Here is a 17,214-nt window from a genome sequence, read left to right on the forward strand (position 1 = left end):
TGAAAACTTGAAGACACATAGTGTTTAAAGTTAATCATTGAATTCAGAAACAAGTGATCAGGAAAAAGACTTTCAGATACAAAGGAAAGGTAATTTGACTCATACATCATTTGGTCATGATCAGTTCTCTTTAACTATGTTGGAAATGGTTATTCTGTCACTATAGCCATTTAACCACCTAGCTGCCTCTAATCAATAGATCTCTCGTGGACCAGTTCCCCTCATAGCAATTGTTGATGTGTATGCAGTACATTGAAATATAACTATCTATAGATATAGATATATAGATATATATATATATATATATATATACACATATATGTATCCCTTGTTCCTAGTCAAAAACTGAAATAGGTACTATAGGTACAACTATTCCCAATTTGTAAGATGAAGAAATTGAGATTCATTGATTAATCCACTTAGGGAGTGAGAGCTGGGGTTCCAACCTCAGCCTCTAATAGAGGTCCTACTCACTTTTTTACTATACTTTGCTCCTCAGAGTCTGTATTTTTCCCTATCAAATAGTTCCCACAAAAATTGATATCTTTGATGTTCCACAGAAAGGAAGAGAAGAAAGAAAAACCTGCTAGATTTCTTACACAAAAGTATTAATGGAGAGTTCAGACCATCAAAGACAACATAGAATTCAAACTAGTCAGACTGACAGACTTGTTGACACTGAAATTTCACATTGTTACCCTGCCCTGATGGATTCCTTGTAATAGGAATGTTCTTCCTTTGGCTGGAATTCTGTTTCAAGATCACAAATGTTTTATGGTTCTGCTCTCCTCTATATGTGAAAAGGATAAAATACACCTCAAATTCCCTCCTAACTGGCAGCATTGTAATTCAGCAGATTTCTGTTCTTCATTGAAACCTGGAGTTGAATTGTATTGGGCCGCAAGGCATTCAAGCTGCTGTTCTTCGTTTGGCTATATTTCTCCATAAGCATCTAATTGTTTCAAAAAGTGATGTACAGTATGCAAAAACCTGAATCGCATGCAAATAAGTCTGTATGGTGTTAAAGTTAACAGGTGTTCTCATTAATGTAAGTAGACAAGGAACAATTCTTGAATGTTTTATAAACACTCATAATCATGGCCAAATATGTTACAATACCATAAAGATACATGCCGCAGCATCTTTTTTTTCCTTGTTGTGCAGTCTCAGCACTTATTAATAGGAGACTTATATGAGTAATAAAGTATCAGCAAAAGTCCCTATTTCATTAAGGAACTGAAACTATGAAATTATTGACTACTTCTGAATAAATCTACTGGAAAAAAGCATCACCCATACCTCCAGAGATAATCATTATCTCTTTCTTTTCCTTTTAAAGTAAATGATTTTTATTGCTATTAATGGATAATAATCTTTGATACACCAATGAAAGTTTCATGAGCATCTGTGATTCTTGGACAACTCACTGGATGATGTGAACTTATTCAATTCAAGTGAATGAGCATGTATTAAGTTCCTACTGAATGATAGGTAGTCACTGATTTTAGCACTGGGGAAAAGGAAATAGAATTTATCCTCATATAAGTTATGTCCTGTTAAGGGTACACAAACACAGATACACACATACATTTAAAAAAATAACAACATAGAAAGTAATTTGATGGAGAGGACACAAAAACAAATGGAGGGATCAAAAAAAACCTCATGAAGAATATGACACATTGACCCTTGAAGGCATAACTGAGGAGGAAAAGTCTTCAGATTAAAGGCAGAGTCTGTACTAAGGTTCACTAGAGGGAGATGAAATGTCATATATAAGGAACAACATATAGACCATTTTGGCAGAAACATGTAATGTATGAAGGGGATTAATGAGAAATCAATTTAGAAATACAATTTATCACCAGATAATGAAAGGATTTAAATGTCAAATAGAATAGTTTGCACTTTATTCTAGAGGGAATAGGGAACCACTGAAATTTCTTGAGTGGGAAAGTGACATGGTCAGATTTGTGCTTTACAAGATTTTAACATTTATTTAGAGGATAAAATTAAGAGTAGGAGAGACCATAGACAGAGAGTCAATTAGGATGCTATTATGTTAATCTAGAAGAGATTATATGACTTGGATATTGGGAGTGGAGGCCAGTAAAGGGGAATATATGAATCAAGATGGATCTAATTTTATGAATTCCTGGTAACTAGAAAAATGGTGCTTTCCTCAACTAAAACAGGAGATTTATGGAGATAAGTAAAGGGGAATGAGAATTTTTGTCATTGTTAAACATATCTATCTTGGGCACTTTATTTTTACCTCCATCTTTCCAGTGCCATGAGGATCTAAGATTCAACCTGAGAAATTTACTGAAATTTTCCAGAACCATGCAGTGTTCTGTAGTGCAAAGGTGTCTTCCTGAGACTAAAAAAACAGAGGGGAAGGGTCAGAACACTTGTCTAAGCTTTAGAGCTCAATCCTATGGCCCACCTCACCCTGTGTCCCAGCATGGTGGGTCAGAGAATTGACAAATAGAAGAAACAGAAAAGGATACCATATGTGGAAAATTGTATAGTACTCCACTAAACCTGAAACAAAGAGCCTAGCATCCAGTTGAGGTCAGACCTATCTATATAGTCACATGGACTAGAATCCTAGGCTATAAACCATAAACTGTCGCTGGTGGGAGAGAGTTAAGATTTAAAGACAATCTAAGTCTCCCAGAAGTGCATAAATCAGAAAAAAATATGAACAGCATAATAGTACAAGAAATAATACAAGAAAATTTCTCATGCTCATCATTTGGGGAATGGCTAAACAAGTTATGATACATGAATATTATGGAATATGGTGTTCTACGAGAAACCATAAATAGCAAACTCTAGAGAAGCATGGAATAAGTAACAGGATCTGATGCTGAGTGAGGGGAGCAGAACCAAGAGGATATTGTATACATTAACAACATTGTGAGATGATCAACCTTGATTGGAAGCAGCTCCTCTCAACAGTTCAGAGAGCTAGGACAATTGTGTAAGACCAGCTTTGGACAATGTTATGCCCATCCAGAGGTAGAAAAACAAAATAAAACAAACCAAAACACACAAAAAACCCCAACCCTTCCAAATCTGATGAACACTTCATAAAAATTATCTCTTATGTATCTCTTTCCCTTAATCCTAATTCCTCATACCTAAAATAACTAATCTGTAAACATGGTTATCAAAATATGTATGTACAATACTAACCTGATTGTTCATTGCTGGGGGGGGAGGAGAAGGGAGAGTGGAAGGAAATTTTGTAAGGAAGGGGGAAAGTCCTAAGGCTGAAAAACTTCAAGACACATGGTGGTTAAAGTTAATCACTGAATTCAGAAACAAAAAATTCTACAAGTGATCAGGAAAAAGGACTTTCAAATATACTCTTACATCATTTGGTCATAGTCAGCTCTCTGACTATAGTAGAAAAATTTCTGTGATAGTTGTAGCTCTCAAGTATTAGATTGGAAAAGAAGACCTTTCTTTTCAAGTTTAGTCAAAGCAGATAGATGCCTTCAAGGAATGGTTTTTAAGATATAAAGAAGGTTTTTAACCAAAATATCTCCATTTAATTTTACCTAAAACCTTAATTTTTGAAGTATCTAGTATATTTATTTTTAATAATGTTTATAGGAATAAGAGAAGTAAAGCACAAAAAATCCTGAATTTACTTGTATTTTTCCAGAAAAAAAAATTAAACAGATTTCATCACTTCTATTATTTTCATTAAACTTCAACTCCTTTTTCTCATCCTTAGCAATGGGAAAAGTAAGCAATCTGGGATTTCTTCTTTGATGGCGGGGGGGAGGGATGAATAGACAATGACACAAAAAGATAACCTATATTCTACCCCTAGGAAAATTGTCAGTTGACAGATTTATCCCAGTCACCAAGTTGGATAAGAGTTGCTTCTTTTCTTCTTGCCTTCAAAATCTCTGACATGCATGCTAATTTATTTCCTGGCTTATAGAGATCTTATGAAATTCAATTTCTATTTTTTTCAGGCTGTAATGGACAACCAAGGATCCATAATTTTCTTAAGAGTTTTTAATTCTGCTCTTCTTTAATGTCACATAAATTTAAAACTACTATTTGTAGAACTTGAGGTGGCATTGCCAGGATGGGAAAGTTACATTTCTCTCCTAGGATGTACATAAAGCAATATCTTCTGATTTCAAAGGACAAAACAACTAGACTCAGGTAGTGAGATCAGGTAGTGAGATCTGGCATTCAGGCCAGAGTCATGACCAAAAGACTTTGCCATGTTAGCTAATCCACAAAAGCTTGCAGCAACTTTGATAGAAACAGCAACCAAAATGGTAATTAAAATAGAAGCAAAATCCAAGCTTATCATTCCTCCTTCATTATAATGCACATATAAATGGTTTACAAGTATTTAGAAGGGAAATCAGTGGTCACCAAGAGCCAGAATGGCATTATCAAGAATAAGTCATGTCAATCAGTTCCATTTAGCAAAAATTTATTAAACAGCCACCATATGTAATATATTTTGCTGGGCCATGGAATGCTAAAAGATAAATAAAACCGTCTGTCTTCAACAAGCTTAAACTATCTATATTACCTGGACCATCATTTCAGGAAAAGTCCTAATGATGCATTATATAACTCATGACTGGCTACCTTCTTCCTCTCAATTTTTCCTTTTCCTCCATTTACACTCAGAATTCAGAGTTCTGGAACTAGCAATTATAGGTAAATCTACTCTGCCTTATTCTTTGAAAAGATCGCCTCGCTTCTTCCTCTGTGACCCAATCACCATCCCAATGACCAAAGCACCTCTCATTGGCCATAATTCTCCTTTGTATATTGTCTCCCCACTCATAAGACTATGTCAGTTGAAGGTAAATACTATTTTTGCTTTTGCATTTATATCTCTAGTGCTTAAGTTAATACTTGGCTTATAAATGACTTTTGTTTTTCATTTATCCAATTTCATTTCCCTTTGTGACTGGTAGGTCAGTGAAATTCTCCAAATCATTGTGGGCCTTTATTTCAACAGAGTATTTCATAAATTCGTTACATTATACTTCTGAACAAAGTATATATATATATATATATATATATATATATATATATATATATATATATATATGTGTGTGTGTGTGTGTGTGTGTATGTATAAAAATATTTACCAAAATATAAAATTCCCAGTTAAACAGAATAAGAAATAGAAAAGTAATAAAATATCACAAAAATAATTTAAACAAACTATAAATGAATTTTCAAAGGAGACAAAAGTCCTCAGATTTATAAAAAAATTCTATCAAGCATTCAAATAACCATTAATTATGATATTACATAAGCTGTTTGTATATATGGAAAAAGAAGGGAGGCCATTTTAATTCTTTCTGTGATATCAGGAAGAATCAAAGTGGAAGAAAACACCTTATATCAAATGATTGAATATTGGTGCAAAATGTAAATAGGATATTAATAAAGAAATCAAAGGAACACATCAAAATGATTACAAACTCTGACAAGATTGAATTTATTTAGGAATATAGAGTTGGTTTAATATCTGGAAAACTGAAAATATAGTTAACTGTATTAATAACAAAATAAGAACAATAAAAATCATATGATTGTATGAATAGTGATAGAAAAGGCATTTGACAAAATAAACTGCCTATTTCTGTTAGAAAAAAAGAAGTAAGTCCATAAATGGCCATAAATGACCATAAAATGGCCATAAAATGTAGGACTTCCCAATAAGATCAGTCACTACTACAATTTCTTGAATACTAAAAGATTAAAGTAGTATCAATAAGACAAAAAAAATTATATAAAGAATAGGCATAGTTGACCAAAATTAGTTTGGTCAACTAAAATTAGTTGAAATATAATTAATTGAAAAGACTAAACATCATAAATCCACATAAACCTCCAACATTTTTGTACAGTACCAACAAAATGAAAAAAAGATAAAGAAATTCCATCTAAAATAACTATAAAATATATAAAATAATTGTGATACTACCTTCTAAGATTATATATATATATACATATATGAATAAGAAGGATGCAACTACAAAACTTTTTTAGAAATAAATGTAATAATGGAAGAAATATTAATTGCTAATTGGTTGGCTAAGACAAAATAATAAAACAATATGCTACCTAAATGAATTTATATATTATATCACCCTCTAAAACTACCAAATGATTATTTTAGGAGCTTAGCTAGAAAAAAATAAAGAAAAAGTTTAAGAATTGAAAGGGAAAAGGGACAGGAATGAGAAATGGCAGACCTCAAACTATGCTGTAAAGCATTAATCATCACATTATTTGATACTGGTTAAAAAAAAAACAGAGATTGATCAATGATACAATTTAAGAATACAACATTCAAAAGCAAATGAACACAATAGCCTGGTGTTTGATTAAATCCAACATCCCCAGCTAATGGGGTGAAAACTAATTGTCCTACAAAACTGTTAGGAAAATTGGAAAATGTTCTATCAGCAGTTAGATTTAGGATAACATCTAACACCATATACCAAGGAAGTACCAAATAATAATGTGACCTTTATTTTTAAAAAAAAGTCATTTCATAAGTAGGAAAGTGAGAGAAATCACTTTTCAGATATATAGATAAGAAGAGTCCATGAATATAGTATAGAGAATGACAGAAGATAAAATGACCACTTTTGTTTCTATAATATCAAAAGATTATGCAAAAGCAAAACCTAAGCAATTAATATTAGAAAGAAATAAAGGAAAATATTTATATTTCTCTGATAAAGAAAGGTTGCATTTCTAAGATACATGATTAACTAATTCAAATTTATAACAACAAAAATCATTCAAAAATGATAAATTACCCTAGGATATAAAAATGTTCCAAATCTCTGATAATCAGAGAAATTCAAATTTAAGCATCTCTGAAATTCAACCTTACAACCAATCAAATTTGCAAAGGTAATAGCAATAAGAATGAAAATGACAAAAAAAATGAAAAACCTGTAGAGAGAGGAAAGTGCATGAATATACTCTTGCTAGTTCTGTGACTTGCCCCAGCTATTTTGGAAAGCAATTTGAAGCTACATGCAAAAAAGCCAAAGACAAAGCTGTATATGCCTTTGATCTAGTGATACCTTCTTCAGACCTATATACAGAAATATTTCTCACTTTACTATATTAGGGCTGCTAAATGGTAGAATGGATAGGATACTGGACCTGGAGTCAGGAAGAACTGAGTTAAAATCTGACCTCAGATATTTTACTAGCTATATAATTTTGAGCAAGGCACTTAATCTCTAGCTGCCTTAATTATCCTCAACCATTAAAATGGGAATTTTAATAGGAAGGTTCAAATGAGATATTAATAAATCACTTGCACATTACCTAGCATTCAATAGACTTTATATAACACTATTGTTATTATAATATGAACTAAGTTCAGAATATTATAATTCTGAATCACTTTCAAAAGTCAAAGACAAAGCTGGTCATACCCTTTGATGCAGTAATACCATTAGTTGTTGTTGTTGCAATATTTCAATCATGTTTGACTCTTCATGACCCCATTGGGAGTTTTCTTGACAAAGACACTGGAGTGGTTTACATTTCCTTCTCCAGTTGATTTTATTATGGATGAGAAATCTGAGTCAAACAAGGTTGAGTGACTTGCTCAGGGTCACACAGCTAAGATTTTTCTGATACCAGATTGGTAATTAGGAAGATCCTGACTCCAGGCCTTGCCTGCTATCCACTGCACTACATAATCATAATATGATTAGACATATTTACCAAAAGAAATCTAGTAGTACTCTATTAGGGCAGCTAGATGGCATAGCGGATAATATGCCAGGCCCAGCAAGAGAATGAACTGAGTTTAAATCCAGTCTGAGAAACCTACTGGCTGTGTAACACTAGATAATCCACTTAACCCTATTTGCCTTACTTCCTTCATCTTTAAAAATAATCTAGAGAGGGAAATGATAATTCACTCCAGTATCTTTGCAAAGAAACCTTCCAGAAAGGTATCCCGAAGTTTAATTGTGACTGAAAATGACAAAATTCATTATTATTGTTGTTGTTGTTGCTATTGTGATTGTTATTATTTTTGATGACAATGAACTAAAAATTAAGTCTATGCTCATCAGTTGAGAACCAGAAAGGAAACATCTAATTTTGGACATAGCTAATGTTAAAATTTGTTTTAACTATGAATATGTTATGAGTTTTGTTTTTTCTCTTCTTTTTCAATGAGGAAAGGGATGAAGAGGATGAGGGAGTGAAGGGTGGAAAGAAAATTCATACTTCTTGTCTATAAAAAATATTTTAAAAACAATTTGTGTGTGACATTAGAATGTAATCAGGACAAAAGTCCTCATTAAGATGTGAATACAGCTCTTTGTAATTCATTTAAAATCCTTCCAAATTTTTCCCTATTTGCAAGGATACCAGGACATCATTCAATTGGCATTTATTAAGTTATGTATCAGGCACAAAGACTGTCATTGACCTCAAGAGCATTGCCTTCTGCTGAAAAGACACAACAGATAAGGAAATACAAATTATATGCACTATAAATATAAAATAATGTTGTGAGAAAGAAGAGGAGAGGGATTGTTACTGACATAAAGTAATGGTTTTATGGTAGCTATTAATGTTATACAAAATGCAATGTCTATTTGTGTACCCTGAAGATTGGGTCTATGGTACTAGACAAGAAAGTATCAAGATTTTTTTCAAATTGAAAAATTCTTCTGCTAAATAGGTTCATAGATAGCATGGCAACTATGCATACAACTGCAACAATTAATCATATTCAGATACCTACAAGTACATGGGTAATTAAAGAGTCTCTACATTGACTTGAATTATCAAATTTCTCTTCATTTTAACATGGTGGTAGGTCAAGTTGACAACAGATGTTCTAACACCATTGACAGCAATTTATAGTCCTGTGACTAAAATGATTTAGTATAAGCTACTCAAATGTTTTAGTGAAACATGGCTTTTGGGTATTGGCAGAATAGAAATTCTGGGATGATCAGTTTATCTAGAGCAAATATCCCCTCTAGGTTTAAAAATTAACTGTAAATTGAAATAACTTGATGCCTTCAGCCATCAAAGACTTATGTCAACTATTTTTCAGTAGTATTTATTTTTAGCATTACACACAAAAGAAACATCTTATTTATTGTCAAACTGCTAAATTTATTCTCAATATTATTTAATTAATTCTGATTGTACACATGTTTTTTATCTCATATAATATTGAAAAGACTTTGGATACTTAAAATAAGCATTATTTTATATTTTAAAATTATTGAAGAGAGAAGAAATTAATTTGTTTACATTTTTGATCGTTTGCTTTTTAGTTTGATAATCTGAGGAGTTCTGGATTCACTGAACTTGGGTTCAAAGCCTACCTCCAACACCTGCTATCTAGTTGATAGTATCTGGATATGTTTCTTTATCTGTAAAACAATTGCTTCAGATTAATATGACCTCTGAAAGTCTCTTCCAGAACTTATTTAAGATCCTTTGATTCTATGGTCTTTGGAGGGAGAATAAAGGGTGAATGGTTTGTTTATTACTTTTTATCAAAAAGTTTAAAAGGGCAGATAGTATAGGCATTTTGCCTTTTTTTCCTGACATTGTGAATTTTCAGAACAAAGATTTTTATTATACAAATCAAGTTTTGTATTGTGAGAATGCTGGGACTAAATTGGTTACCAAAAGTACAACTCAATTTCACATAAGACAGCATTGGTCCTTAAAAGATTGACCTTAAAGTATAAGATTAGAATCAATTTGAGATCTCTGATATGTGTAACCCAAAGAGTTGTTTACTTTCTAGTAAGTAACAAGTTACTTATGTGAGTAGATTATTTTGATTTGATATTGCCCAGGTCTCTGATGAATGCATAGGCAAATCAGTCATACTCAAACATATTGAAAACTTAACTAATAATCATCTGGAAACTAATAGATTTGGATTTGTTAAGACATGGAGTTGTAGAAAGGCGGGAGCTCTGGCTTGTCTGCTTTATTTAGCAGTGAGTCAATTTAGTAACATTTCACAGAGTCAGAAGAAGCCGAGTGATTATAACATAAGGTTCAACATCTTTAGATATGTAGAACATTTTCTGTTGCTTAAAACAAATATTCCCTAAGAAAGGATAAAACATTTTTCTGACTTGCAAAGTTTTTGCAGTCTATCATTTAAATTACTTAAATAAAGGGAGCTTTACTGCTCCCCAAAGCTCAGAATATAACACCCTCCATGCATATTAGCTTGATCTTCTTGACAGACCAGAAAAGTGTTTGTGTGTGCCAATTAAAACAAAAATGGTTCCCCAGTGGCTTGTTCCTCACACAACTTCTGAAGACTGCTATCATTGTTTGCTAGGGTAACCCTGGATAAGGCTTCTATCCAAAGTAAACAAACTTTTCAAAACTTTCATGACAGATGGGGGTTACAAATGCATTTTAATAAGAGAGTTGCCAAAACAACCTCTTTTTTTGCAATTAGCATATATTTACTTAACATCTAGCAACATTGGGAACACAAGGCAAATACTTTCTCACAAAATGTTTTAACAAGTAACATTTTTGGAAAGACAAGTTGAAGACCTTTTTCCTCTGAACCAATATTTCACCCATACTTCTATGATAACTTTGTTCTATTGGTCAGAAAAAAAAAATATTACGAGTTCCTATTGCCAGACTGTAATTTGAGACAGACATGCAGCCTTGATAATCTAATTTCTTTGGTAGTCATAAATACTTCTGAGTCCACTAAGTAATTTAACTATTAGTATAACCATGACAACCTCATTTGATCACCTGTATCATATATTAGATTTACGATGTAAGATGAAAAAATGCAAGTAAATCCTTTAATTCTCCCTTTTCCCTCTATCCCTCTGTTTATCTGCCTCTGTCTGTCTTTCTGTCTGTCTCTACACATCTCTATCACTCTCTCTGTTTCTCTGTCTCTCTGTCTCTCTCTGTCTCTCTTTCACACACACACACACACACACACACACACACACACACACATTTTCATACCTGGAGTTTGGGACCTTAATATTTTTCCCCTAATGAACAGAAGAAATTGATGAATGGGTGAATGGATGGACAGATGATGGACTCTGGACAGAATGACTTACAGGATTGTGATTTCATTGAAGACCAGACTCTCAGAAAAGAAATTCTTAATGCAAAAGCAGGTCATCAACCATTCTATAATATAATTCTAGACTGTTGCTAGGGGGTACTGAGAAGCAAATGACTTGACCAAGGCCACACAACCAGTTTCTCAGATGCATGATCCAGACCTGGCATTACCAACTCAAACATCACTTCTATATCTCCTCTGCCATGCTACAGACTTATGAATGCATTCATGACTGTGGCACACATACACATATAAATTTGTTTATGTGTATAGTAAACATATGTGGCATGTATATGCCTACATTTTTTTAGTTTATATATGGGTTTATCATAAAACTAATGATCATTATGAAAGTCAAGATTTAGGAAATAACTTCCAAGAAAATATTTTCCATGTGCATTTCTTATAAAAAGAAAAATGTCATCCATACTCAATTTCACCAATTGCTACAAAATTTTGATGAATATATACTAAACTTTTGCCTTTGTTTTGTAGTCTTTTGTACTTTTGATTAAGGCAGAAACAATGGTATTAGAAGTCAGGCTCATAAGATCTCAAATTTAGATATGAAAGGAATCTTAAAGTCATTGAATCCAAAATGTTTGTTTTATGGGAGGAAAAACAGGTTGAACACATTAAGTGAGTTACCTAGAGTCACGCTGCTGGAAGTGTCTGAGATAGAGCTAGAATTCAGGTCTTCCAGTGCTCTATCAGCTGGACTATCTCTCTGAGCTTTAAGATATGATACTTATGATGATGGTCTGATTAAAGTTTCAGTTACTTGAATCTTAGGTTTCTCATCTGAGAAGTAAGATAATACTTGCAGTGTTTATTTCAGAGTTATTGTGAGGAAAGTTCACTGTAAGTCTCAAAGTGTCATATGCATTTCTTGTTCCTGCTATTATTACTAATTATTATTTTTGACACTAGTCTCCATCATGCCCTAAGTTCTTTCTTTTTATAGATATTCTACACTCAGGAATGCTAGAAAGATTCAAGAAGTGAACATTCATTTTTATGCCCTGAGATCCTAGAGAAAATGATTGTAAAATGCCCTACTTTTTTGTATTTATATTGCTATAATACAAGAGATATGATATACACAACTTTAAGGACAATATACCAAGCTTCTGTACTCTTGTCTTCTCTCTCTCTTTCTGTCTTTCTCTGGCTCTATCTTGCTCTGTCTGTTTCTCTTGGTCTGCCTCTTCTCCCCTTCCCTCACCACCCCTCCCTTGACCTGCCAGTTGATCTAAACTCATGCTGTGTTTATATTGTTATCTATTTTTAAATGTGCACATTCCATGTGTCAATGGCCATTCATCCTAGGCATGTACACACCCTGCTGCTTTACTTATAGTAAATGCCAACCAAGTTTATGTTGATCCCACTTCACTGATGAGAAAATTGAGATTCAAAGAACTAAAACTTTAACCAAACTATCATCATAAGGATGCTGATTTGAGTCTCAGAGAGATGGTGTCAGTGATAAGAGCACAGGAAGACCTATTTCAGTGGCAGTAGGAGTAAAATAATAGATTTAAAGTCATAAGACTTGGATTCAAATCCCAACTCCACCACTCGCCTTGTAACCCTGGCAAATCACTTATTCTCTTTACTCCTGTTTCCTTATAGAGACAATGTGATTTCTCATTTTTGTACTAACTGCTTCCAGAGTTAGGAGGATTAAATGAAATATATGCATAAAGCACTTTTAAAACTTTATAGAATCATTTAAGCGTGTGCTGTTTTTGTTTTCCTAAAACTAAGCCATAATTTTTTTTTGAATCTGGGCACCATTTTCTTGGTTTTGAGAAACTTGTGAGGCCATACTGGACGATCACTTCTGTGTTAATTGTACCTTGTATCTAGTGAAATGTAATCATATCTATTTAGAGTATCCATATGTAGTGCTTGCACTAAATATTTATTGACTGATGTATCTGCCTTAGTATGGGAAGGGTAATTCCATCTAAAAGTAGGTGTAATATAATTAATTGATGACATACACATTTGATATTTCTTCCATGTGTTTTTGCAGCCTTATTGAAGTTATATAAAGCATATATAAAAAATACTGAACTTGCAGAGAATTTATGATTATTAAATAAAATTATTACAGTTTATGTTTATTAGATAAAAATTATTAAATCTTAAATGTTTTCTATTCTAGTAAGTGAGAAAAGAAAAAAACTGAGAATAGTATAAACTGACATGTTCCACTATCATTTTTCATGTAGAACATAAGAGGACACAATGAAGCCCTATGGTTGGAATGGGTGCTGAGTCTTCCTGACATAAATCAAACTTACAAGCCATCTTTTGACTCCCTCTTATAGCCAGCTCTATGGGTACAGACCAAAGGATGAATTACATTTCCTGTTGACAGAGGACCAAAAGAATGGATTACAATATAAAAGCAGAAAATATTCATATTTAGCAAAAATATAGAAATACCACATGGTATTTCTATGGTATAGGACCAAATGGTCCTAACTTAACTAAGAAGATAAGGAATCGTTACCTAATGAAAATTGAAAGCATAATTTTGAACAAGATATGTCTTTGGTGTGGAGAGCTTTGAAATCACTTTCTCCCACATTCATGCTCAAAAGAATCTCAAGAAAACAAAGACCAACTTTAGAGAACAAAAGAATAATATTGTTAAATTAGTACTAGACACAAAAGTTTTAAAGAATCTATGTCCTGCTCAGTTAACATATTTGAAATTTTTTGAGCATAAATGTACTGCCAGCAGGTATTCAAATAGATTCTTATTTCCTGAAAAAAGTTTGAGCACATTGTTTTAGACAATTCTAGGGGATTGCCATTACTTAGACATATGTATTATTGACAACACTGACACTTCATTAGGACAGCTTACTTGTCACAAGATATATCTCTCCAACTACGATTTAGTGGAGAGGAGGGATTTCAAAAGACATTTATCGAAACTGGAAGACTAAGCACAATAGTAACTGGCAGCTCTTACCAGAGACCTTTGTGTTTACTGTAAATTTGTCTTTCATTTTTTCCCCAAGCTCCTAAGGTTATTTCAGCAAAATCTAATATAAAGAGTGTGTGTATTAGCAAGCTTAGCATGGAATCATTTAAGCCTATTTTAAATATATATATATATATATATATATGTCTTTAGATGGTAATCATAAATTGTTCAATCATAAGGTTTAGTCAAAACTGGCATGCTTTATTGATATCTTTTCCCAAGGGTGTTGAAAATTCGATTGTTCAATGTGCAAATATGGTTCAGCAAACCCTTCCAAGAACTATTTATCAGAAATCCTAAAGAGGTAATCTATGAGTGGGTTAGGAAACCTACACATTAAATGGGATTTGCCAGCCAAAGTCTTTGGAAATGCTTTCCTCTGAATGACTGGAATGGAGCAGAACAAAGTCAATTATTGGCTGTAATTAAGAAGTGGATGCATTTAAACTGTAGAGAGCAGTAGCAGTCTTCTTGAAACTGTCTAGTTACTCTGAAGATTAGTATGGAGAAAAAAGGGAGGGATATGAACTGTAACTCACTGATAGTATGTTTTGAATGAAGCTCATTCACCCAGTGTTCTCTGTTCTATCTTTTTTAAAATTTATTCATAAATCACTGATTATGTATGATTATTAAAGTAATATATTCAGACAAAGCAACTTACAAATGCAATTTGCTTTTGGTTGTGTTAGCAGTAAAAGATATTCTTTGCATAGCATGCAACAGAAATGCTAATGCACTGATGAATTACTTGTATTTTATAAAGGTTTTGCATATTGACAGACTGAATTCTAACTTTATTGGATCTTTCCTAAACCTTCAGTCTAATAAGGCTATTTATGTTTGTTACTCCTATTTTGAAAATGTTATTCTTTAAAAAAATTAATGGTGATCTATTTATAGTGGCTGAGATGTAGTAGATGGGATCTTACATTATATTTAGTCTAGTTTGTTTATCCATATGTACATTAATAAATCGTGATGTTAGAGAATTCATTCATATCCCCAAGATATTTTAATGAAAATTCATTTTTAAAAGTCAAAGTTAAAAGTCCACTCTGTAACTAGTTAACCACTATTCTATTTACCTCACTATTTACCTGCATACCACTAGTTAGTAATCACCTCATTTTAATTTAAACTTTTTTGTCATTGCTTTATCAAATGACTACTTTATACTTATCTTAAGAACATTATTATGGCCATTCAAATGATTGGATAGCCATCAGTTTCACTGTCTTGCAGATGAGAAAAAAAAAGCAAGGATTCCCTTATTTCCAGTCATCCCTAACCTTTATTCCTTTGAGAGGATGAAAGAAAGGGAGAGGGAGAGTTTAGTCCCAGTAATATATCTAAATTAAATTTTGAAAAGTATGTACCTTCTATTCTCCAGATCCTTCTTTGTTACAGTTGCAATTAGTATGGTGATTTGGGGGGGAGGGTGTTTACCTCATTAAAGAAGTTGACACCAGAGAAAAGTTTTTTTTGAGTAATTTCAAATAATACTTGGAGTTCTCTTAAGGACTTGGAGATTATTGCAGTTGAGATGTCCCCAGGTAATTAAAGCCATATGGCCTAAGTCATTTTGGTTACTGATGAACATTTGGGCAATAGGTGGAGTAACACTGACATTAGAATATAGTTTGTGATGCTGAGAACCAATACAGATTTTCATGTTCAGCCTTTTAAGAAAATGAAAGGATGACTGTTCTTCCTATAGTATTTTCCCAAATCAGAACCCAAGAGCCCTCAGTTCTCACTTTTGTGTAACATTGGTGGAGTAATGACATGCAGAGAGGTTCTCATATGATAATGTAGCTTCACATTTCAGTCTGATAGTCTAATAGATTGTAGTTCCACTCTGATCAACTTCTTTTCTGAGTAGCCCATTATATGTGAAAGCAAGGATATTTCTCAGTTTCTATGAACCTGATGTTTCTAACCACAAACATGAGACAAAGGGGTGTGGTTGGGTAGGAATGGGAAGTTCGGTGTGATAAAGAAATGCATTTTTTCACACTGGAAACTTCCAAGAACACAACAGAGCTGATTAATAAAGGGAATGAAATTTCTCTTCATAAATCTCCCCTAATGTGAGGTCAAAATGTAGATGAATTTTATCCTATTAAACCTCTTTCATTGGTAAACTGGCTCTTTATTATTTGCCTATTGTTTCCTACCATGATAAGGGAAATAATAGAAACAGACTTTATTCATTTGAACACCTTTTTGAAAAAATTTACAATAGCCTCTCTGATAATAACCTATTTTGGCGTCTTGAATAAACTTATATCAAACAAGAATATATTATTAGATTTGAAAAAAGACAACAGAAGAGTCAGAAACCTCAAAAGGAATCCTGGTCCACTCAGGGGCATTGATTTATTTTGGGGAATGAGGATCCTATTGTCTCTGAACTTTCTGGTATTTTGCTGCTTGTTAGGAGGATACTGTTCTGGGAGGGCTCAATTAATATTATTATTGAGATAATAATGTATCTGTTATTCAATGAGCAAATAGTTTATAGAAAGTGGTCCAAAATGGTCCTATTCTCCTGGTTCCCAGAGAAAAAGAAAATACTAGAATAGAAGAAAGCATTTCAGTTTATAAAAGTGTGTGTGTGTATGTTTTTTTAAGTGTAAAAATCTATCTTGTGTTACTTGTTTACCTGTCAATTTTTTCCTTTAGATCACAACAGTATCAGGAAATGAGTTCCTTCTTCAGTCAGATATCGACTTCATCATATTGGATTGGTTCCATGCAATCAAAAATGCAATTGACAGATTGGTATGTATTTGTTTTGGCTGTTACCTTTATTAATTAAAATATAGTCATTTAAACCTCCTTGCAAAGGGGTATATAAAACACATTTAAATAGCTGATGCAGATTGACAGATATTAATTTATTATGAGCTTATGTATTCCAGAGGGGGAAAATAGGTCCACGAGAAAGTACTGTGGGACTAAATATCATTTTATTCTTCCCTTTAAAAAGAATGGTGCAATTCATTTCTCTAGAATAATAAGGACATTGGTTTACTGGTGGTTGTAAAAAGCATAC

General features: G+C 32.8%; 1 protein-coding gene across 1 annotated transcript in view; it reads left to right on the top strand.

The window, feature by feature from the left end:
- Nucleotides 1-17,214, top strand: part of ARHGAP15 (Rho GTPase activating protein 15) — an 871,958-nt gene that overhangs the window by 374,724 nt on the left and 480,020 nt on the right. The window contains exon 7 of the mRNA XM_074215108.1: nucleotides 16,842-16,940. Coding sequence (XP_074071209.1) covers nucleotides 16,842-16,940 — 99 coding nt within the window. The remainder of the gene's footprint in view (nucleotides 1-16,841; nucleotides 16,941-17,214) is intronic.

This window comes from Macrotis lagotis, chromosome 1 (assembly GCF_037893015.1).
Source record: "Macrotis lagotis isolate mMagLag1 chromosome 1, bilby.v1.9.chrom.fasta, whole genome shotgun sequence".
NCBI classification, from domain to species: Eukaryota; Metazoa; Chordata; class Mammalia; order Peramelemorphia; family Peramelidae; genus Macrotis; species Macrotis lagotis.